General features: G+C 36.6%; 1 protein-coding gene across 2 annotated transcripts in view; it reads right to left on the minus strand.

The window, feature by feature from the left end:
- Positions 1-104: 104 nt before the first annotated feature.
- The window catches only part of mms19 (MMS19 homolog, cytosolic iron-sulfur assembly component), an 84,535-nt gene continuing 59,766 nt past the window's right edge, over positions 105-24,873 (minus strand). Inside the window, exons 16-31 of one of the 2 annotated variants that reach the window (XM_028795650.2) lie at positions 21,451-21,532; positions 21,130-21,227; positions 18,422-18,577; positions 18,181-18,336; positions 17,741-17,828; positions 17,540-17,642; positions 17,072-17,146; positions 16,858-16,984; positions 16,636-16,751; positions 16,462-16,518; positions 16,024-16,210; positions 11,135-11,217; positions 9,330-9,494; positions 1,287-1,346; positions 1,104-1,204; positions 105-514 (exon numbers count right to left, since the gene is read on the minus strand). In XM_028795650.2, the coding sequence (XP_028651483.1) occupies positions 487-514; positions 1,104-1,204; positions 1,287-1,346; positions 9,330-9,494; positions 11,135-11,217; positions 16,024-16,210; positions 16,462-16,518; positions 16,636-16,751; positions 16,858-16,984; positions 17,072-17,146; positions 17,540-17,642; positions 17,741-17,828; positions 18,181-18,336; positions 18,422-18,577; positions 21,130-21,227; positions 21,451-21,532 (1,682 nt within the window). In that variant the 3' untranslated portion in view covers positions 105-486. Of the gene's footprint in view, positions 515-1,103; positions 1,205-1,286; positions 1,347-9,329; positions 9,495-11,134; positions 11,218-16,023; positions 16,211-16,461; positions 16,519-16,635; positions 16,752-16,857; positions 16,985-17,071; positions 17,147-17,539; positions 17,643-17,740; positions 17,832-18,180; positions 18,337-18,421; positions 18,578-21,129; positions 21,228-21,450; positions 21,533-24,873 lie in introns of both variants that reach the window. The other variant, XM_028795649.2, reaches the window with a different exon arrangement.

Consider the following 24,873-nt stretch of genomic DNA (forward strand, 5'->3'; position numbering starts at 1 on the left):
GTGGTAAACAGGTGTTTAGGAAAATATTATTTAAGTAAACTTATCGTGAGTCACATATTTCAGAAGGTTGCTATAAGTCACAGAAAACCAGCACTAATTACTAGTAAATTTACAAAATCATTTATTGACAGGTTAATATAGATGTTTTTCAAGATATCTCCTTGGCAAAATAATGATTAAAATATACACTTTTGCCAGAGTGAACAAGCCCAGATTTATGGGCAACTTAAAACACTCTGCATGTGAACTGTGCAATATTCAAGGTTGGAATGCATCTTTGATAAGTGCAGGTTTAAAAAAAATATACCGAGTGCATTAATTTTTTGCCAAAAAATGAGTTAAAGGCTTCAGGTCGAGGATGGTTTTGTGTTAGAACCCTACATGTAAGTAGTGAGAGATTCCAGGCTGGGGTATTAAATAAAGGAGACTCTAAAATTCTAGAACCCATCCTGTTAGATTGTCTCCGTTAGTCAAACAGATAACAGTTCACTTCCCAGGACCTCCAAGCAGAAACCTGTAAAAATGAGAAGTATTTTTTGGTAGTGGTGTAAGGAATATGTAACAAAAGTTATCAATCAACCTTTCTCAATTATGCATTAAAATGTGTTTTTGCTAAAGAAACACATGAATGGTGTACATTATACATCTAAGCAGAAGCCATCCTAGTCCTGACCCACTTTTTACCAGTTTTTCTACAATTATACCAATATAACTTAATAACAGAATGTTGTGCTGGAATTAAAAGCATTCAATTTCAGCTTTAATTAAACCGAAATACATTTCCAATAACAACTCTGTACAAGAATACCTAGAAATAGAAATGTATTAGCACCACTATCCTTGTAACACTAGTATGCGGGTCATTTGTAAAAAATGTTTCTGGAGTGGTACAAAGTACTAATGTCTACTGCCTTTTTTCCCCCCTTTGACTTGTGTCAAATGCATATAATTCTGTTCATATCTTTTTATTATTTTTTATTCATGTACTCCACATCTCTTTGTAAAACGTTGGAGATAGGGAGTTTCAGAACAAATTACATTTTTTTGAATAATCCACAAAAAACAAACGAAGGTTCAGACGACATGTCTACAGTGTGACTTACCATTCTCCTCTTGCCAATACTGCCTCTTTCCGTACCAGTCTCTTCTTGTCATCAAGTGGCACAGCCAGTGCACGCAGTGTTCTTGAGCGAAATGGCAGGATCTGTGAAATACAGTTCTTTTAGGAATTGCTGGACGAAAAAAGTACAGGCAAATAAAAACAATGAACAAGACAGACAACTCACAACATGCAGGGGAAGCTGTGTCAATGCGTGCAGACATCTCAGTGACATTATTCGAATCTTCTGTAAAACAAACAAAAAAATGATACAAGTGCATTTCTGTTCACAATAACATTTATTAGCATCTTTGGACTGGCTAACCCTAGCTCCATATTGAATTTACTGGGTTCAGAAACATAACCCACGAATTACTGGAGTACTACTACCCAAGTTGTAGTGAAAAATAATTTTAAAAAAAAGCTGTGTAAAGAGTAACTAACTAAATGTTAAAGTGCTTTTCTAATTTACTTTCTAATTTACATTTGAAAATATGTAGATTGTTCTCATCAGTCTTTTCATCACACTATTATCTAAGCATCCATTTTTTTAAAGGGTTTTATCCAAAAGAAAGTTGCAGGATGATGATGTACCCACTGCTAACAAAAATGGGCACAAAGAAAAGCTAACTCTGAGACAGGGCACAATGGTACAAACCAGGCTGATTTAGAGGCGGCAAAAAATATCAATCAGGAATAAAAGACTCAAGATCCCGCAAGGGAACTGGGAGGGAAATCCATAGGACACAACAGGAATATGAAAATGCATACCATAACAAGGATGAAAATTAACCCAGATCTTTCAGGCAACTGTATCTATTCCAATAATAAAAATAACGTAATGATTTTTTTGTGTCTATCACAAAATATGAAAAATACAATACAGAGTAAAGAGAACAGTTTACAAACAAAAACAATTAAGTGTAAATCAAAAAAATGCTTAAAAAATTCTAAATTTAAAAATACTTGTATCAGTTGTTACTATAAAAAACTAATTTACAAGAGGAAAATAGTAAAGTGTAAATAAAATACTACAAAATAAACAAACAATACAAATATTATTAAAGAAGCAATAGAAAGGTTCCACACATGTGGCATATAGCAATAAATCATAATCTAGTGTTTGAGATGATCGATAAGCTCAGGCTTGGGCAGATGAGGCATTAAGTAGTTTATACTGAAGGTGTATGTCATGCAAAGGCACTACAAGTCAATAGCAGGACCATAAAGTCATCCGTGTAGCTCATTTGCAGCCAAAAGGTAGAAAATAAGTAAAATACGTAGATGGTGATAATTTATGTAGGAAACTTGCATCAGCATTCTGAACTTCATGGAGTCTTTTAAATATCCTATAAAGGATAGCAGTATATTTTATAAAAAAAACAGACATAACTAACTTTAAAAATTTCTCCCACAAAATTGTACATTGTCTAGTTCCAGGGACTGAGCTGAATGACAAATCACATTCAAATTTATTTATTCACTTTGAATCAGATTGTTTTTTCCATCTATGTAAACAGAAACATTGGGTGGTACTTAAAAAAAAATACTATTTCATTTTATGCTGGTTTTGTTGCATGTTGTATTTCCCCACACAGTTTTTAATAAAAAATGTAAATGTTGACTTATGGGTGAAATAATAGAGGTTGAGTATCCCTAACCCAAAATATTTTGGATATTTTCAGATTTTGGAATATTTGCATTTACATAATGAGATATCTTGGGGATAGGACTCAAGTCTAAACAAAGTTATTTATGTTTCATATATACCTTATACACAAAGACTGAAGGTAAGTTTTTTAAATATTTGTAATAATTTTGTGCATAGTAGGATCAGCACAATACCTGTATTGAATGTTAAACAACAGTAATAACCAACAGTGGCAGGCCTTTACTTCCCATCTATGATGCCTGTTTTGATTAAAAGGCTACAGTACACAGAGAATAAGAAAAAAAAAACATAGTAAAGCATGTAGGATGATGGCTGATAAATTGACGCCAAAAGGACATCAGAGCCTATGCTCCCTCTAACCTGTACACCACAGCACTTTTGAATCGTGCTACTCACTCCCCCTCCCACGCAGCAGTTATCATGCCTTTCACCTCTGGTTCTCAGTTAATGAAAATGGTCCTAAAAAGTACCAGCTCATCTATTATTTACATCCGTTTATCACCAAAAAGAAAAAATTACAGAGAACACTGGTCAGAGCCCCACAATGGAAAGGGAGGTCAGGTGTGGAATTTTCCATTTATGGCATCATGAAGGTGCTGAAAAAGTTGACAATCCAGGAGTATTTCAGATTTTAGATTATCAGACTCAACTCAAAGTCTTGGTGATATTCAGCCTGTATTATAGTTGTATGATATGTAGTCATACTTAAACAGGGGCTGAATTTCAGCACAAGTCAGCCTGAATTGCACGTTTTATTTAAAAAATATTCACACTTAATAAGGTGGGGAATACTGCTGCTCTCTGAAGACAAAAAATAACAAAAGGCTTACGATGTTGTCAGATGTGTCCCATTATATGAGCTCACAAAAAAAAAAAAAAAAATGATTCATGTATGGTTTAAGAGTACAGTATTTTCAATCAATTGTCAGTTGCTACCCTTTTACTTGTAGCATCTTGCAACTGAATGAGGGGTAATAAAAGCAACATACAGGTGCATCACAAAAAAATAGAATATTTTTTGAAGATTTGTTTTCATAATTTATTTTAAAAAAGTAAACCTACATATATAAAAGTGAAAATCATTTTTGTTTTAATGTTGATTATTATGGAATATAGTTCATGAATATCAGAAATCCAGTATCTCAAATTGTTAGAATATTTCATTTTCAGTTCAAGTAAATTGCAATTCAAATAGTATAATTTCTGTGTATGTCTCTGTCTAGGTCAGTACACACAACCACAATCATAGAAATTCTGCCGACTTGAGTGTTGTCCAGAAGATGATCATCAACACCCTCCACAAGGAGGATAAGCCACTAAGGTCATTGCTGAAAAGGCTGGCTGTTGAGAGTGCTGTATCAAACCATATTAATAGAAAGTTGACTGGAAAGGAAAAATGTGGTAGGAAAAGGTGCATAACCAACAGGGATGACCGCAGCCTTGAGAGGATTGTCAAGAAAAGTTAGTTCAAGAACTTGGGGGTGCTTCAGAAAGAGTGGACTGAGACTAGTGTCCATGTATCAAGAGCCACCACGCATATAGACATTTTCAGGAACGGGGCCACAACCGTCTCATTCCAAATATCAAGTCACTCCTGAACCAGAGACAACATCAGAAGGATCTTACCTAGAGCTAAGGAACTAGACTGTTGCTCAGTGATCCAGAGTCCTCTCATTTCAGTTGAAGGTAAATTTTGCATTTCATTTAGGAATCAAGGTCCTACAGTCTGGAGGAAGAGCGGAGAGGCACATAATCGAAGGTGTTTGAAGTCAAGTGTGAAGTTTCTGCAGTCTATGATGATTTGGGATGCCATGTCATCTGCTGGTGTTTGTCCACTGTGTTTTATAAAGTCCAAAGTCAACACAGTCATCACCAGGAAATTTTGGAGCACTTCATGCTTCTGTCTGCTGAGAAGCTTTATGAAGATGCTGATTTCCTTTTCCAGCAGAACTTGGCACCTGTCAACAGTGCCAAGAGGTTTGTTGACCATTGTGTTATTGTACTTGACTGGTCAGCCAACTTGCCTGTTCTGATCCCCATGGATAATCTGTGGGAAATTTTCGAGAGGAAGATGATACACCCCCAACCCTAAAATACAGATGAGTGGAAGGCAACTATCAAAAGGAACCCAGGCTTCAATAAGACCTCAGCAATGCCACAAGCTGATCGCCCCCCATGCCACTCTACATTGATGCAGTAATTCGTGGTAAAGGAGCTCCAACCAAGGGTTGACTGTAAAAATGAACATACTTCTGAGAAGTTGGACACTTCTGTATTGTAAATCCTGATTGATCATAGGTCATATTCTAATAATCTGAGATACTGGATTTCTGATTTTGATGTGCTATCTGCCATAATCAACAACATTAAAACAAAAAAAGGCTTGAAATATTTCACTCGGTGTAATGAATATAGCATATATGAAGGTTTACCTTTTTGAAATAAGGGTGATTAGTTTTTGTAATTTTTCACAATATTCTATTTTTTGAGATACACCTGTCCATTGTTCCAGTAGGAAATAGTCTTCACATTAATCCTGTTAATGTTGGATGGACAGACAGCTGTCTATTGCCCCACCTTCTCCACTTTAGTCAGTTAAGGATTGTCAGAAGCCTGTGCCTGTTGTATGGCAAAAAACACCCACACATTATAAGCAATACCAAGTTGAAAATTCAACTCCACCACCCGTCTGTGGAAGAAAAACCCATGCTAACCCGGGTAGAATAATAAAACTCCACACACACAGTGCCAACAATAATTGGAACAATTAAAAACAAAGATACATTTCTAAACATTAAGTTTCTGTCTCTGTATCAAATCTGCAACTGTGCAAAAACTAAGACAGCGTTTTAAAACTTGTGCTTTAGTAAGACACCCACATGGCTTACTTCATTATGCTATCTTGAAGCACAAGTTGGCATGCTGTAATGATACAATATCTAAAACATTAACTGCAGAGCTGAACTACAGACATGCACAGTTGTGGGGCTACAGTTAAAACTGAATTAGGTATTAGGTATTATACTGGGTAAGTGGTGATATAATCAAAAGAAAACATTCAATCATTTATGTCAAAAATAACCATGAAAACAATGCCAAATGATTCCTTTTACAGAACTTCTGAAATAAAGGATGACTCTTAAAGAGAGAGGACAGATTTCACAATCTCCATCTCAGAGTGGGCCAAAATGGAGGGAGAAATATGGAGAATTATGTAATCGGTAGTTTTTTTTTTTTAACCCAGCCACAGGGGATACACAAACCAGTGTTTCTTCGTGCCAGTCCCAAGCCCGGATAAATGGGGAGGGTTACGTCAGGAAGAGCATCCGGTGTAAAAATTTTACCAAATCAATATGTGGACAACGATACAAATTTCCATACTGGATCTGTCAAGCACTGGATTAACAATGACCACCACCAGTACTATTAGCCAACAGGGTACTGGCAGAAATTTGGCTGAAGAAGGAGAAGAAGAGGGGGGAGATGTGTCCGGAGGCAGGAGGAGAGGAGGAAGGTAAAGAGAGTGGAACCGAGGGTGGGAACTTTAGATGTTGGCAGCATGACTGGTAAGGGGAGAGAGTTAGCAGATATGATGGAGAGAAGGAAGGTTGATATATTGTGGGTGCAAGAGACTAAATGGAAGGGGAGTAAGGCCAGGTGGATCAGAGGTGGATTAAAATTGTTCTATCTTGGTGTGGATGGGAGAAGAAATGGGGTAGGGGTTATCCGGAAGGGACAGCATGTCAAGAGTGTTTTGGAGGTGAAAAGAGTGTCAGACAGAGTAATGATTATGAAGCTGGAAATTGGAGATGTGATGATGAATGTTGTTAGTGCATATGCTCCGCAAGTTGGGTTTGCGATAGATGAGAAAGAAGATTTTTGGAGTGAGTTGGATGAAGTGATAAACAGTGTACCCAAGGGACAGAAAGTGGTGATTGGAGCGGATTTCAATGGACATGTTGGTGAAGGGAACAGAGGAGATGAGGGGGTAATGGGTAAGTATGGTGTCAAGGAGAGGAAAGAAGAAGGTCAGATGATAGTGGATTTTGCCAAAAGGATGGAGATGGCTGTGGTGAATATGTATTTTAAGAAGAGGGGGGAACATAGGGTGATGTACAAGAGTGGAAGAAGATGCACATAGGTAGATTACATCCTTTGCAGAAGAGTCAATCTGAAGGAGATTGAAGACTGCAAAGTGGTGACAAGGGAAAGTGTAGTTAGTTAGGCAGCATAGGATGGTGGTCCGTAGGATGATGTTGGAGATCAAGAAGAGGAAGAGAGTGAGGGCAGAGCCAAGGATCAAATGGTGGAAGTTGAGTTTAGGGAGGAATTTAGACAGGCACTGGGTGGTAGTGAAGAGTTACCAGACAGTTGGGCAACTACAGCAGATGTAATAAGGGTGACAGCAAGAAGGGTACTTGGCATGACATCTGGACAGAGGAACGAGGAAAAAGGAAGCCTGTTGGTGGAATGGGGAAGTACAGGAGAGCATACAGAGGAAGAGGATGGCAAAGAAGAAGTGGGATAATTAGAGAGATGCAGAAAGTAGACAAAAGTACAAGGAGATAAGGCACAAGGTGAAGAGAGAGGTGGCGAAGGCTAAAGAAAAGGTGTATGATGAGTTGTATGAGAGGTTGAACACTAAGGAGGGGGAAAAGGACCTGTACCAATTGGCTAGACAAAAGGAATGAGCTGGGAAAGATATGTAGCAGGTTGGGGTGATTAAGGATAAAGATGGAAACATACTCACTAACGAGGAGAGTGTTTTGAGCAGATGGAAAGTGTACTTTGAGAGGCTGATGAATGAAGAGAACGAGAGAGAGAAGGTTGGATGATGTGGAGCTACTGAATCAGGAAGTGCAACAGATTAACAAGGAGGAAGTAAGGACAGCTATGAAGAGGATGAAAAATGGAAAGGCCGTTGGTCCAGATGACATACCTGTGGAAGCATGGAGATGTTTAGGAGAGGATATTGATGGAGAAGTATAGACAAGGCCAGAAGGAGTTGCATTGTATCTCTGTGGCATTGGAGAAAGCATATGACAGGGTGGTGGTATGAAGAAGTCGGGAGTGGCAGAGAAGTACATAAAAGCTGTACAGGATATGTACGAGGGAAGTGCGACAGTGGTGAGGTCTGCGGTAGGAGTGACTGATGCATTCAAGGTGAAGGTGGGATTACATCAGGGATCGGCTCTGAGCCCTTTCTTATTTGCAATGGTGATGGACAGGTTAAGAGATGAAATTAGACAGGAGTCCCCGTGGACTATGATGTTTGCTGATGACACTGATCTGTAGCAATAGTAGGGAGCAGGTTGAGGAAACCCTGGAGAGGTGGAGATGTGCTCTGGAGAGGAGAGGAATGAAGGTCAGTAGGAACAAGACAGAATACATGTGTGTAAATGAGAGGGAGGTCAGTGGAATGGTATGGATGCAAGAAGTAGAGTTGGTGAAGGTGGATGAGTTTAAATACTTGGGATCAACAGTACAGAGTAATGGGGATTGTGGAAGAGAGGTGAAAAAGAGAGTGCAGGCAGGGTGGAGTGGGTGGAGAAGAGTGTCAGGAGTGATTTGTGACAGACTGGTATCAGCAAGAGTGAAAGGGAAGGTCTACAGGACGGTAGTGAGACCAGCTATGTTATATGGGTTGGAGACGGTGGCACTGACCAGAAAGCAGAAGATTGAGCTGGAGGTGGCAAAGTTAAAGATAATAAGATTTGCACTGGGTGTGACGAGGATGGACAGGATTAGAAATGAGTATATTAGAGGGTCAGCTCAGGTTGAACGGTTGGGAGACAAAGTCAGAGAGGCGAGATTGCGTTGGTTTGGACATGATAGAGCTGCCAAGTAAGAGGAAAAGAGGAAGGCCTAGGAGGAGGTTTATGGATGTGGTGAGAGGGGACATGCAGGTGATGGGTGTAACAAAACAAGATGAAGAGGACAGAAAGATATGGAAGAAGATGATCCGCTGTGGCAACCCCTAACGGGAGCAGCCGAAAGAAGAAGAAGACGTACTCGGTAGTTTGTGAGAACTAGAGATTGCATCAGTGCCTACTAGAAACAATCACCAGAAATCTCGTCAAATATTTTGACAAACCTGATCTGAAATGCACGCTGAAAAAAAAATTAGTATTCATTTAAAAAGTATTCATATTTGGGGCATCTTAATAAACACTGTCAGTGAATTAATAGGTTAGATGCAAATTTTAAGATAAATAAGGTAAATCAAGGTAATCATGCCATTCTTAACGAAAGCCTTTCATTCTGTAACACCCATCCAACCCCAAACCTATTGAATTCCCCATATGCAGTTTCATGATCGAGAAATTCCTCCTTGGTTAAAATTTAGACTCTTAAGTTTAATGAAAGTTGTGGAAACTGCTTATAAAATACATTTACAATTAAAGCGATGACACTGTGTTCTTCTGTGACACATTTAATGAAACTGATGAAACTAATTAGTCTTGAAACTACACAAGGGTACACAACAATGGCATTAGCACTCCTAAAATAATATTTAAGTGCTAATGATTCCAAGTATAATATTAACAGACTCATTACCATTGCTGCACTACTGGTAAGCCCAAGTAGTTTGGTGATGAGGGTCTCCAGATGTAATGTTAAAACTTGTGGTATATCAAGGAGGAGCGGATGCAGGCAGGATAATGTGGAAAGTTGAACTTCACTATCTGGACAGGAAACACCCTCCAGCAGGAGTGGGAGTAGCTGCAGAAATCAAGAAACAATACTTTAATACACCTTTTGTTAATTCCAATATAAACCTTTTAACAATAAGGCCTTATTAAAAAAAAAAAAAAAAACTGAACACAAACTGTACAGAAGTCTATATGTAGTAGGGCTATCAAATTATATAATAACTAGACATTAAGCCCGTTACAATAACGGGCGCTAGAACAGTAGTCCATAAACATTAGTAGGAACAGTGTATATTAAATGGCAAGGGACCTTTTACCTCATTAAATTTTTTCCGTAAAATGCCTGTAATTTTCTCTGACAGTAATACTGGCTTTGCTGTCTGTAATATGTGTTTAATTTTCTGTCACAACAGTGGGCAATCAGCAGATTCTCCACAGCAACTGATTTAATGTGCGCGAAAATAAATCTACTTTTAAAAGACATTGTATTGTAATATCATGAAAATTCGTATATTTAGGAAAACCCCTTCAACGACTGACACTTTACACTTTCCCGGGCCAAGCTTCTTAATCACAAATCTGACATCCTCAGAGTGAACACTTGCACAACAATGGGGAAGCTGGTCTCCGCGTCTCAGTACCCGATTGGATTTTTCGTGTTTTACATTCTTGCACAACAATGGGAAAGCTGGTCTCCGCGTCTCAGTACCCGATTGGATTTTTTGTGTTTTATGTTTTAGGTCTTACCTCATTTACCGAAATCCGATTGGATCGGCCGCGCGATATTTTATAGGTCCCGCCCTCTCTGTCTTGTGTGACGCGTCAGGTGGCTTTTGAAGCATCTGCTTTAAAGCATCGCACCGTGACCCGCGCATGCACAATTCACCAGAAGACACATACACACGGACAAAAAAATGTTATTTAAAATAACTAAATAATCAAATATACAGTATTTGAACGCAGGTCAAAAGTCCTAAGCACTAGTAAATTTACATTTGTACGTGCCTATGTATGCTTCATTATGATTAATATTTTTGCTATTTTTGCTTATGGTCTGCAAAGTGTGCAGCGCTTAAGACTTGTGTGCTACTGGAGTTTTCACTTGAAAAACAAAGCCCTTCACAAAAAACTGGGATTTTCTGTGCATGGAAAGTAACTTGATCAAAGAGAAAAGTGGAACACTTCACATGCCTGTAATGCATACTTGAAACCTATACAAAGTTGCTCATGATTACTTAAACATGTTAAACACAATCAACACTTCAGTTTCTAGCCCTCAGCTCTGCTGTACAGCTTGTCTGGTCCTTTGGAGCGAAGACATTAAGTCACAACCCATATACAGTGTATTTTTTATAGTCAAGGCACATTGGGTCTATTTGTGTTTTACAAATGGCGTTACTGAATGTTGCACTGTAATAATTTTCATATTTATTATTTGGTAAACACTTTCATTAACTTAAAAATTCTATTACTAATTTAAAACAGCAGCAAAATTTTAAAACAAATCATAAGTAGTGTAGCTTATATTTTAAATAAAAAAGCACCATTCTTTTACAATTGAATGTCAGTGTTTGCCTTTAAAAGATAATTTTTTAATATACAGTAGATTCAAATTACATTCAATACGACAGTCCTAATATGCAGCATCAGCAATTAAACTGGACTAAATTACTGCCTTACAGAGACAGAAAAGAAATACTCAGAACTTACTGCAGGAAGCTCACTAATCAGAACCTGCTTGGGTAGGCAATTTAGGATGTGGGACAGGGCCTTCAGGTAGCTGGATTTCATTTCTTTTAAACAGAAAAAGATCAGCTAGGCATAAGTACATAGGTTGTTGAAATGAGTTATAAATAAAATACAGTAAGAATTAAACTGCGATGTGTATACTGGATACAACAATTATACCTATTAGGGTAAGAAACGTAAAAAAAATACAACAAAAACTAAAACTTTTTGGGACAGTATCAATTGCTGCCTTTAAAGAATCATTCAAAAACAAGGAAGAGAACTAGTTATAGACAATCAAGTTTTGCTAGAAAACATGCAACTTAATATCCCATTAACTAGAGATGAAAATCGGTGCTCTTCACTTTTTAAAAAAAATTGTGATTTAAATATTGATAATTAATATTGAAAATTAATCAAGAAGCAGTAGAATAAAAACTTAACTGCACATTATAATTTCTCTAGCAATGGCATATTATTTCACTTCCTTCCATTACTACACAGATATATTTTCAACTGAAACAGACCTTAAGCCTTTATTGGAATGTCTAGAAAACATTAAGAAAATTTAGTGACATCCATGTTTTGGTCTAAATGACAAGAAAAAAAAACATTGTGTGTTTTGGACCTTCTGATCATACTTGTGCTGCAGAAATTAATCTTGGCCAATTCAAAACCTACTGTAAACCCTTAGCAAAAAAAAAAATCTTGGTTTGATTTTTGATAATGCCATCAAATTTCAGAAACAAATTAACACCATTGTTAAAGCTTGTTTCTATCAGCACAGGTTACTGGCTAAAGTCAAGCCCTTTCTATTCACTGGTTTCCTGTTTGCTACAGGATTGAGTTTAAAATTTTACTGTTTGTTTTTAAGTCCCTAATTGGTTTAACCCACTTTTATCTTACTGACCTCTTACATCCTCACTCTCCTTCATGACCACTGAGGTCCTCTGACCAGAAGTTATAGGTTGTGCCAAATTTTATACACACACATACTGTACATATATAAATATATACATATATATATATATATATACATATATATATATATATATACATACATATATATATATATATATACATACATATATATATATATATATACATATATATATATATATATATACATACATATATATATATATATATACATATATATATATATATATATATATACATATATATATATATATATATATATATATACATATATATATATATATATATATATGGAAGAGAAGGTCTGTGATACGGCCTTCGGATATTTGCAGCTGGAGATCCACAAAGGGAGAAAAAATGAATCACGTATCATAAAGTAGTTTTTATTCCTGAGCATTCAACCCCTGCCAGGGGTCTTCATCAGAGGGTAATGCTTAGACTTACAAGAATCAAAGGCAATATATAGCAAAACATTACGTGGAGGGGGTGGGGGGGGTATTGGGTGTACAGTTTATTTATTATGAACATGTTCTTCTTAAGTTTGCATATGCTGGATTTATGTCCAAGTGTCTGTTGATGGCGTTCTCATTTGATAGCCAAGATCCGGCCAGCTCTCTGGCACTTTTATGATTCCGATTCATCTGGCCACAGAAACACTATTAATGAGACTGGAAAGCGACCCCACCATAGAGACAAGAACTAAACTGTCCATTAAAGACATAATGCACCTAATATCATTTTGCCAAAAAACTCACTTTCATTTCAACGGCAAATACTACACTCAGAAAGAAGGCATGCCAATGGGATCACCGTTATCAGGACTTCTAGCGGAACTGGTAATGCAGCGATTTGAAAACATGGCTCTATCCCAGTTCACACCCAAAATTTGGATACGCTATGTAGACGACACATTCGTCATACTAAAAAATGACCAGCTGAATGAATTCTACAACCACATCAACACAATATTCCCTGCAATCCAATTCACAATGGAAAAAGAAATTAACCAACACATCAGCTTCCTGGACATCTACATCAAAAGAAATAATGACACCACCCTGACCACAAGTGTTTATCGTAAAGAATGCTACGCAGACAAGATATTACACTTCACCAGCAACCACCTGGTATCTCATAAACGGAGCTGTGTTAAAACTCTATTCAGAAGAGTCCACACCCATTGTAATACGAAGGAAACAAAAATGAATGAGAGACGCTATCTCTTCCATCTTTTCACTTCACTGATACTCAAACGGATACTCAAAAACATTAATTAATCGGAGCTTACACAGAAGACGCCAAAAAACTCAGCAAACAATCGACCTGAATCAGAACCCCCACCCCACCTGGCACTCACTCATCACCACAAGGTGTCTGAAGGTACAGTGCGCATCCTGGCCAAGTCAGGCGTCAGAATAGCACACTAACCCACGAACAATCTGCGCACGGTCCTGTTTAATGCTAAAAACAAGAAATCGATAGCAGAAACACGAAATGCAGTTTATAGCATTCCATGCAGTTCTTGCTCAGCGGTATACATAGGACAAACTTCAAAAAGAATCGCAACACGTATACAGGAACATTGCAACGCCATCAGAAGAAAGGACTCACTTTCCTTGATCTACACGCATACTAAATCAACAGGACATACATTTAACTGGGACAATGTACAAGTAAAATTTAAGGCCAGTACTAAAAGTGCCAGAGATATATGTATATACACATATATACATATACATATATATATACACATACACACATATATATACATTTATATACACACACACATACAGTGGGTATAGAAAGAATCACCCCCTTTGAAATATTCCCATTTTTTTTTTTGCTTTACAGCCTTAAATGAAAACACGCAAACCAATATTTTTTCCAGCTTTACTTACTCAATGCAATCTATAACATCCAAGTGAAAGATATCACAGCTACAGTTCAGAAAAATTATAAAAAATCAAAAACAAGATATACTGAGATTAATAAAGGTTCACACCCTCCCCCCCAAACGATATTTGTAAACTCATTCAGGTGTAAGTAAGCACCATTTCCATTGCAGACCATGGTGACTGGCTTCCACCTGTGATCAGTTGTAATCAGTGTGATTAGTGAAGCATAAAAACAGCTCTTCCTGGAACATTCCCTTGCCTGGTAGTGCAACTGACAGGAAACAACTGACTATGGATGGCAAGCCACTCTCAAAAGATCTCGGGCATAGAGTTGTGGACAGACATAATGCAGAAGATGGATACAAAAAAATCTCAAAGGCTTTATCAGTCCCAAGGAGCACAGTAATGTCCATAATAAAGAAGTGGCAAGTGTTTAGTACTACTAGGACCCTTCCTGGATCCAACCGTCTCTCCAAACTGGATGAAAGAGCAAGGAGGAAACTGGTAAAAGAGGCTACCAAGAGGCCAATGACCACTTTGAAGGAGTTACAGGATTTTATGGCAAAATAGTGGTCATTGTGTGCATGTGACAACAATTTCACAAGTGCTCCACTTGTGGCTTCTTTGGGAGGGTTGCAAGGAAAAAGCCACTTCTCAAGAAAGGCCACATTAAGGCTCGTTTGAGCTTTGCCAGAATGCACCTTGAAGATTCTGATGCCAAGTGGAAAAAGGTCTCACAGTCAGATGAGATCAAAATCGAACTATTTGGCCTCAATACCAAACGGTACACCTGGCGGAAATCCAATGCAGCTCACTATCCACAACACACCATACCTACAGTAAAGCATGGAGGTGGCAGCATCCTGTTGTGGGGGTGTTTCTCTGCCGCAGGGCCTGGGGCTCTCATTAGGGTAGAAAGAAAAATGGATGGGGGAAAATAACGTCAAATTCTTGAGGAAAACCTGCTACCCTCTGCCAGAAAGCTGAAGATGGGCAGAATGTTCACCTTTCAATACGACAAAGACCCGAAGCACACAGCAAAATTGACCACACAGTGGCTGAAGGAGAAAAAAGTGAATGTCCTTGTATGGCCCAGTCAGAGCCCAGACCTGAATCCCATTGAAAATCTGTGGAAAGATTTGAAGATAGCAGTCCACCAACACTCACCATCCAATTTGATCGAATTTGAACAGTTCTGTAAAGGAGAGTGGGCAAATATTACTCAATCTAGATGTGCAAAGCTAATGGAGAAGTATCCCAACAGACTCAAGGCTGTCATTAAAGCAAAAGGTAGTTCAACAAAATGACATTGGGGGGTCATCCTTTATTAATCTCAGTATGTCTTGTTTTTGATTTTTTATAATTTTTCTGAACTGTAGCTGTGATATCTTTCACTTGGATGTTATAGGTTGCACTGAAGAGGTCATCCTTTATTAATCTCAGTATGTCTTGTTTTTGATTTTTTATAATTTTTCTGAACTATAGCTGTGATATCTTTCACTTGGATGTTATAGGTTGCACTGAGTAAGTAAAGCTGGGAAGAAATATTTTTTGTGTGTGTTTTCATTTAAGACTGTAAAGCAAATATAATGGGAATATTTCAAAGGGGGTGATTCTTTTCTATACCCACTGTATGTGTGTGTGTTTGTATATTATATATCTATATATATATCTATATATATATATATCTATATATATATATATATATATATATATATATATATATATATATATGCATACACACACACACATACTGTATGTATTTGGTTTATTTATGGAAGCTATACACACTTTGGTAGATGTCTGTTGTTTTTAAATGTGCTCTTTAAATAAATTTTGACTTGAGAAAGTGGCAGGCTACTTTAATCACTAGCATTTTCAAAGTGGCTCCCAATATTTTCATCTTTCTCTATTTGCTTTGTTTTCTTTGTGTACTGCATTTTTTCAGACCTACATTCAAGAAGTAAAAAGAATTGTATAGGTTACATAATTAGCAACAAATTTTCTGTGTCTGATAATGCTGCACTGTACACATACCTTTAGGGGATGAGTTAAATCCCTGAACCAGCTTAGGTGCTGTCTCAGTAAAGAACCTCTGGCGGTACATCATTCGTACATCAGCATGACAAGCTTTATTCAGAACATCAGGAGGATCATTCATTAATAAGGCAAAGCCATCTGCTGCCAAGGTGCCAAGAGAAGGGTCCACCAACAAACAGAGTAGCTAAAAATGAAACACCGTTTATGGTCAAATGCTTTATCAAGGACCATACACAACAGATATAATAAACTCTGCACCTATCACTCTTTAAATTAAAAATTAAATTATGTTGTTAAAGACTTTGATGCTGTTATACAATGTAACTTGAATCTACAGGATACCGCTATGCCCATACAACAGGAGTCAACAGTGTAAAAACTGAGTGTTACAATGGCAAAGTCAAATTTAACAATGTTTTAAACAAAAAATCAAACCTTGTCAGTCAGTGGTGCTGAGAGTGGATGGTACCTAAGAAGAAGGGCCTTTGTCAACTGAAAGAAAAAGCATGCATTTTAATATATGTGGATAGCTAATCTGAGTATATAGTCAATGGAAAAATTCAGAATGTTAAATACAAAAGGAGAATTATGTTCTGAAATAAATCTCACCCAGAGCAGAAAGGTAAAAGCCTGTTTTTGGTTTGAGGAACTTGAAGGTTCTGTGCTAGTCAAAATAGTGTCAATCCTTGTTAATGTATTCTCCAAAAGTTGGTCCAGCTTCTGTCCTGCAAAAAACTGGACATTATGCAACTGAACAATAGAAGATATACCAAACCAAAATTTTTTTTTACCACAATCATAAACTAAAAGATTTGTTATTATCCTTTTTACCTGAAGGATATTTGTTTACCAGTCCAGCAAAGCATTTTGCAGCCGATGTGTAAGTGAAAGGATGGAGACATGTACAGCTCAACTCTTCTAATTCAGTTAGGAGCTGGTCAAGCATGGGCAGTTCCGCCTAACAAAGCCAAATAGTTTTTGATTATTACTTATATTTGGTATTTTAAATGGATTCAACAAATACAGGCATGGAATATGAACTTACATTAATAGGCAAAGAACAAACACAACCCATTAGAAGACAGACTAGCTGAGTCTGCGCACTGTTATCAGAATGGCTCTGAAATACAAAAGCAATTCTTAATATTAACTGCTCGAAATGAGGGATTGAATTGTAAAATTAAATGAACTGCTAATAATTTACTGTTAAAATATTACTGAAAACCATAATAAACACATTAGGTACAATGTAACCTATACTTGAATGACATAATAAGCATTGCAAATATATGTTTACTGTAGTAAACTTCACATAATATAAAGCCAAACTGTGCAAAACTTGCAATAATACTCACTCTCCAAATGGTGCACAACAGCATTTACTTGTCAATGGCATTAAGAAAGACATAATGTTTAGAAACACACATGAAATAAAATTATTCATAATATATAATCAAAGTGACACTTAGCTACTATTATTCTAACAATCCTAGTTAGGGCCGTTCCTTCTTACCTTCAGCAGGTTAACATTTTGGGGGACGTTATTTTCTGGCAAAAATGTTGCATCACCAACTAGAAAGAGCATCAAAATCTGACTAGCAGTTTGAGCAGCTAACCTACAGAAGAAAAGCAGATTTTTGAAATTTTACAATGAAAATTATGCTAACATATTTAACAAGTTAACATATGTAACAATCCTTATCCAGTGACTTGCATGTGTTGCGAGCATCCACTGGCAGCACTAAAAACTGGGACAAGGGCAGACAGAACTTTTTCTTCTCTTAAGGGGCTCAATGTCCTTTCTTCTGAAACAAATTAGAAAATTTATATATTTATTAAATTTTTTATGCAGTTAATGGGACAAGAACTGACAGAAATGTTTCTTCTTTTAAGGGGACTCAAAGGCCTTTTATTAATTTACAAATTAAGTTTGTACGTTAATAATTAATTTTTAACATTAGATAAAAAAATTACAAAACGTTTAAAAACTGCTGCATTTAACTTTGAAACTTGAAAAAAGTAATATTACTGTAAATAAAAAAATGTAATTGGAACTGGACAACACCTGACTACAATACTTTTTAAAGTGACAAAAAAGTCTTGACAACAATTCAATTAAGGTACAGTATTAAATATTCAGCCCAATTTACTTACTGTGGAACGCTGCCTGTAAAGAAAGTCCTAACACATATGGGATGACAGTTTCATGGAAATAACATGCACTCTCCTCACTGCCTTGAGCAAGTTCCACAATACATTGCAGGTTTTGGCAAACAGAAATTACATCCTCCTGCCTGATTTGAACATTCCCTGGAGAGTTAAAAATAATAATATTTAAACATTTTGCTTAAAAATCAGAAAACATTTTCTTGATCGAAAGACTTATTCCTTTTACCTGTGTGAGAGGCACTTAAGACTTGTAATAGAATTGGTACTGTCTCCCGGACAAGGTTGGGATGAGTTGATATTGCTGCTAGAGCTCTTACAATACGCAGAAATAAAGCTTGTTGAGATTTTGCGGGTGGCGTTTCCCCACTACCACCTAGACAATCTTCACCAAATGAAAAACACAAAAGTACATATATGGAATGTAAAAATCACTTACACTCTGATATTAGATTATGATTAATTTTGAAATTAATTTAAGTACTGTGAAAGTTCCTTTTTATACCCATTACCTTAATTAATCTTAAAAAATTAATCAGTTTCAATTCTACTAAGGGATTTTTATCAATGTCACATCAAGCCCAGTTTTAATTACATAGGCAGCTATTGTCCAGTTTGTTATAGCCTTCACAGTATGTCCTGGCTTTACAACAATCTTGCCAGTTCAACTGCACACTTTTGGGCCAAACTGGATAAAGGAGTCTAACAGCAAAGATCTGTGAAACAGTTATACTAGTAGTAATTTTGGTGGCAATCTTATGAAGTATAATTTACTAATTTGTTGATTGCCCAGGAAAATCTTACTCCTTATATTAAGGTCTTAAATATCTTACATCTATGCTCACTAACCACACTTCCAAAGATTTCTTCCGTCCCTAAACCACATCACTTTTCCAGTCTGCTGCTTATACTGTGCCAACTTTGCAGACAGCAGATCTGCTTGTGACTGTCTGTTGAATCAGCACAACACTGCAATACAGTTATTTTATGTCATCCATTTTTGGAAACTTCTAAATGCAAACAAAAATCCTTATACTGCAGCTGGATCCAGAATACCACGTTCAGGTATTTATTCCCCGTTAGGTCTAGCACTGTCTTACACACAGCTTTTGCCAGCCGAAGAGAATAACCCATGGATATCTGGAGGCACGGTATAGGTTTAGTCTGAAACTAAACTGAAAAATTTTATCGGCATTGTAGTCCAACAGCTTAACCACAAGGTTCAGTCTCCATTTCTTACTTAATGTACAACCCTCATTAATTCACGTACCCTGTCACTGTTGTCCAGTTCCCACAAGCCTAAAGTGGGCAAATGGAATACAAATAATATAAGAATGGAAGGATATATAAATAAATGAAACATGCATTTGTTAGATGGAACCTAAACCTGTGCTGTTACTCTGTAACACCCTGATGCTGTCAGGACAGGCACAGGCTCCGCTGTGGCCCTAACCAGGAATAACCAGGTTAGAAAATGAATGGTTGCTGTTTTATAATTGGAACATGTATGGTATTGGCCATGTTGAGTAACTCAATGCTAAAAGACGTCTTTTCAGTTGACAATAATATCACATATTTTCCAGAATATTTAAATTAGCTTGAAATAGGCTACTGGCAAATGGCACTCAGTTTTAAGTTGAAGCTGACTGGATGACAAATAAATTCAAAGTGGAAGGTCATGAGCACTAGAGATGGGTGTAAGGAGAGTGTATCATGAATGAACGACAAAGATTTAATCTCATCCTTCTGGTAAACCAGTGCAACAACTCAAAGGGACTGCGACATGTGCCAGGCAACCTTTTATTTTTACAGCAGTGCAACTGCATTATCCGCATTTAAATTACACATTTTGTATTGAAGTTAACTGCCTGTGTCAAATACAAAAATTTTAAATATACCAGAACACTTAATATTTATTTAAAATGTCACCATCTTGTGAAAGAGGCTCCTTTTTTGGGATCAAAGATCAATCCAACTATCTATTTTCTAAATCTGTTTATCCAGAACAGGGTCATGGCTGCTTTAGTTATACCAATTATATTGTTTTTAAATATATAAACACGCATTATGTATACATACCACACAAATACTTGTGTAAATAGTTATACTACAGTAATGTACTTGTAACAGGCATGGAATTTAATCCACTGTTGAAAGGTGCTAGATAAAATTCAGTTAAAAGAGAAACATTTACTTAATTTAATTAATTGTGATGTTTTTACTTGCAAAGAAAATTATTTCAAATGCAAACAGCCTTATTTAACATATTAAAAATATTTTCAGCCTTGCATTCAAAAAGTAACAAGTTAATAAATACTGCCTATGAAGAGTTTAAAATAAATATTGATATTTAATTTAAATATTTTTTAAAATTTCATTCACTTGTGCAACTGAACCTCTGAAAGCAAACTATTCCCCACTTTGTACATTTATTGTAGTGACACAATGGCAAAAGCCTTAATGGTGCAACATTACAACTCAGACTATTGGACTATATGGAATCAGCATAAATCAGTGGAAAATGCAGTCGCACGCTTCATTAAAATCCCAAGCAAAGTCAATTGACCTTTTTTGTTTTATTAAAAATTTGACAATATCATTCTATCATTATTTTCAGAAAATTACAGTATACTTTACATCTCCTCACTTCAATTTATCCTGGTCTTCCAAACACGTTAACATTCTGGTATTGCTATATTTTATTCATTCCCATAAAATTCCATTAGTCATTTGATTATCCTTGTATTGTAATATAATCATTATAATTGTGCTCAATTCATTTTATTTTTGCATAGCACTCTTCACTGAATACAGACTCAGAGCTCTTGTACAACTTTCTATATTTAGCAAACATGAACACAAAGTAAACCAATTAAATTATCACCAAGAATTTTCAGTAACAAAAAAACTATTTAAAAACTAAAGTATAATTAATACCAGAAAGAATCTTCTCCTTTAAGGCTGGGACCATCCTGGAGCAAAATGCAGTAGTATGTAGGCAAGCTAAAGATCCAGAGGCTTCCATTGCTACTAAACTGTGAAAATAGTTATTAAGTATTAATGACACACATTGCATACACTCAGCCTAAGGAAAAGTACAAATTTCCCATAACATATTTGTAAACTGTGAAAATAGTTATTAAGTATTAATGACACACATTGCATATAATCAACCTAAAGAAAAGTACAAATTTTCCATAACATAAGCAATGACAGAAGTAGCCTTTTTTTTTTTTTTTTTTTTAATATAAAACAAACCTGGTTTCATTGTCAACATCCTCCAGAATGAACTTGCTTAAGTGATCAACCGCCAACTCAATATCTGTGCCAAACAGCAAGCCTGGAAACCAAAAACTGGAATAAAGTGGTGAACAGCATGCCTGACTACTATTACAATTTCTTTATCATGAACAAGAAATACTATAATGAAGCAAAACCAAAATAAAATAACAAAAAAGTAAATATTCAATAATATTTAAATTATATTTAGAAAAATGTTTTCTAAAATTAAGAATGAATTTAAAACATCCATCTATCCATATAACTAGTAAAACAAATTACATGATGGTTCCCACAATGTGCTCTTTTTTAAATATAGGATGCTACATCACAGTGTCAGCATATCAAATTAAATAAAATTATGTCAATTACAGTCAGCTATCTATCCATTTATTAAAAATAATTCCAGCAAAACTGTTTTTATCTTTGGAATATTTTATTCTGTCAAAAACATATGTAGCAAAATTATTGCTACCTGTGAAGAACACTATAAATAAAACCAACAGAATGTGTGTCTTTAGGGAAAATGCTTCTTGCTATTGCTTTTAGAATTTTGTTGTTGTCTATGACAATTTCTTGTTTCACTGGGGTGTAAATGTGAGGTAACACAAAGGTAAAATCCTTTGCTGTCCATCAACATGGGTAAAGCCAAACAGCTCTCAACTCAAATGAGAAAAAAGCTGTTGAGCTGCCATCAATTAGGTAACTTCTACAAAAAACAAGCATTCAGTTGAAATTGCCAGTAAGCACAATCAGGGTTATAGTAAAAAGTCTCAAAATCGTGGAACTATTGAAACTTTGCCAGGAAGAGGGCACATCTGCCTAATGTCCCCACACGAAGTGAGGAGGATGCTAAGAGAGGCAAGAGGGCTCCCTGAGACCAACACACAAATCCTAGCATCTGAACTTTGTCAAAGAACACTTAAGTTACAACTGAAATTGTATGTTGTGGTCAGATGACATAAAAAGGAAGCTCCCCCCACAAATACCACCGTCATGTTTGTCGGAAAAAGGGGACTGCATGCAAAGAATGGCACCTCATACCCATGGTAGAATATAATGTCGGCTCATTGATGCTTTTAGCTTGTTTTGCTGCCAGTGGTTCAGATCTCGTTAAGCTTGGTTGCATAATGAATTCCATTCAATAACAAACCATTTTAGCTGAAAATCTGGTTGCCTCTGCCAGACTGAAACTGGGCCGTGGTTGGGTTTTCCAAACAGACAATGACCCACGGCACACATTCAAATCGACAAAGAAATGGTTGAATTAAGGATTTGGAATAGTCCATTGAATTAAGGATTTGGAATAGTCCATTCTGTATCCAGACTTGAACCCCATTAAAAATCTATGGCCTCAATTGAGGAGGGCAGTTGAAAAGAAAAAACCCAAGAATCTCAATGAGGAGTGGTCCAAAATTTCAACACAAGTGTTCACCAACCTTATTAAACACTACAGAAAGCTGTCACTTTTGCCAGGAAAGGCTACAACAAATAACTGAAATTTGGGGTGCCAATATTTTTGGAATCTGCATGTTTATGTAAGTTTGTGTTACTAAATGAAAACTTTATTTTGTTCCAAAAATGTGCTTGACAAAAAAGGCATGAAGACTGTCCCATCTCTTTAATCCCAAAATATCACTCATGGCATGTGTGGTTCTTTTTATATTTTAATTTTAGCTCATTTTGATGAAGGGTGTCAATAATTCTGGAAGTAATTGTATGATACCAAGGTCAGCTAGGCCGATTATTCTCTCTTTTTACATATTCCTTAAGCAACAAAAAAAAAAAAAAAAACTCTTTTACTGAACACAAAATCACTAAATAATTTGCTATATACAATACATCACAAATGTATTCTACAATTTGATCAAACAAATCAGAAACTGATGAAGGGATCTTCCATATAAATGTTTATATTTCAACCTCAAAGAGATCAGGCCAACTGACATGGAGGGAACTGCCAAGATGACACCCCTCAGCCAAGCACAGTGCTAGCTCATCCTATCGTTGAAGTCCTAATGAGTCAAAATCCTGCTGGGTCAATACCCTATGATTCACCAATTTCATAAAAGCCCTAGTATACAACAGATGATAGAGACATCCTTAGACAATTAAGGGACACTGATTACCTGACAAGCTGGTTCCAACTGGCAGTATACAAACTACAGAAAGAGAACCAGCAAGTACAACAGACACAGCAAGAGATGTATAACCAAACAGAACTACTGAGAGACACCTAAAAGGAGATGAAGAGACTTATGATAGTCACCAGACAGATATCTACTGAACATCCAAGTCATCAGACTTCAGGCAATATACCTGTATCACTTCAGATACAGCATCTGAATCACTGCTACAGACTAAACCAGTCCCGATGCCAGAGCATCATCTTGCCCATCCTTATGATGAACATGAACAAAGAAGACTATTTAGATCAAGAGTGTGATAGCGAACCATCTCCATCAATCCAAAACTATTTTAATCCTCTACCATTTCAGCATTTTTACCAGGAGACAAAAGAAACTAGAGGCATGGAAAGTTTACCCATTGCCAATTGGCAAGAGAAAGAGCAACTAATAATTCCTAATTCTTCAGCTCAAGTACATTCACAGTATTGCCGTCAAGCAAGACTTTAAGCAAGAGATGCAATACAGGGGGCCAAAACCAACTATTCCGGATTTCATTCATCATGGTTCAAGTGAGTTTGCCAGATTGACATTAGCACCGGGCAATCTCCAACCTAAGGATGTGACAGAACTTTTCAAGTATCAAGTTCTAGTAGACTATTTGAAGCTGGAAGAGGCCAGTTTGGTGGCAGACTCTCACCTTCATTCATTACCACTTATTCTGACACTATAGATGCATTGACTGAAAAGTTTGGAAGACCTCACCAACTAGCTCTCAAGAAGATAACAACTGTAATGGATGCCCCTAATATCCAACCAGGTGACTCAATAGGATTTGAACAGTTTGCACTTCATATACAAGCATTAGTCCCTAGGTCCAGAAGGTGAGACCGAACAGTACTGTGGCTCACATTTAGCGCGTCTTCTCACCAAGCTACTACCAGAAATGAGGGCAGACAGGTGTTCCACAAACTTGGTGTCACATACACATTACTAGACATTGCCAGGTGGCTTAAATTAGAATCCTGGTGCAAGGAATGTGAAAGTCAACCCAGAACAAAGACCCAGCAAGATCGGACAGCACAAAGGACTGATTGGCATAAAGAGGAATGAACTCAGAACAACCACTGTTCTCCAAGGAATTGAACAATTACTGGAAATCCACAAATTAGACTTGCCATTTAAACAAACACCAACAGAGATGCCTGACCAGAAACTAAAGTACTGCCCTTATTGTGAGTCCTCTGTACATTACCCGGGTCAGTATCCTACTTTC

The sequence above is a fragment of the Erpetoichthys calabaricus genome, chromosome 2, assembly GCF_900747795.2.
Source record: "Erpetoichthys calabaricus chromosome 2, fErpCal1.3, whole genome shotgun sequence".
In the NCBI taxonomy this organism is placed as follows: Eukaryota; Metazoa; Chordata; class Cladistia; order Polypteriformes; family Polypteridae; genus Erpetoichthys; species Erpetoichthys calabaricus.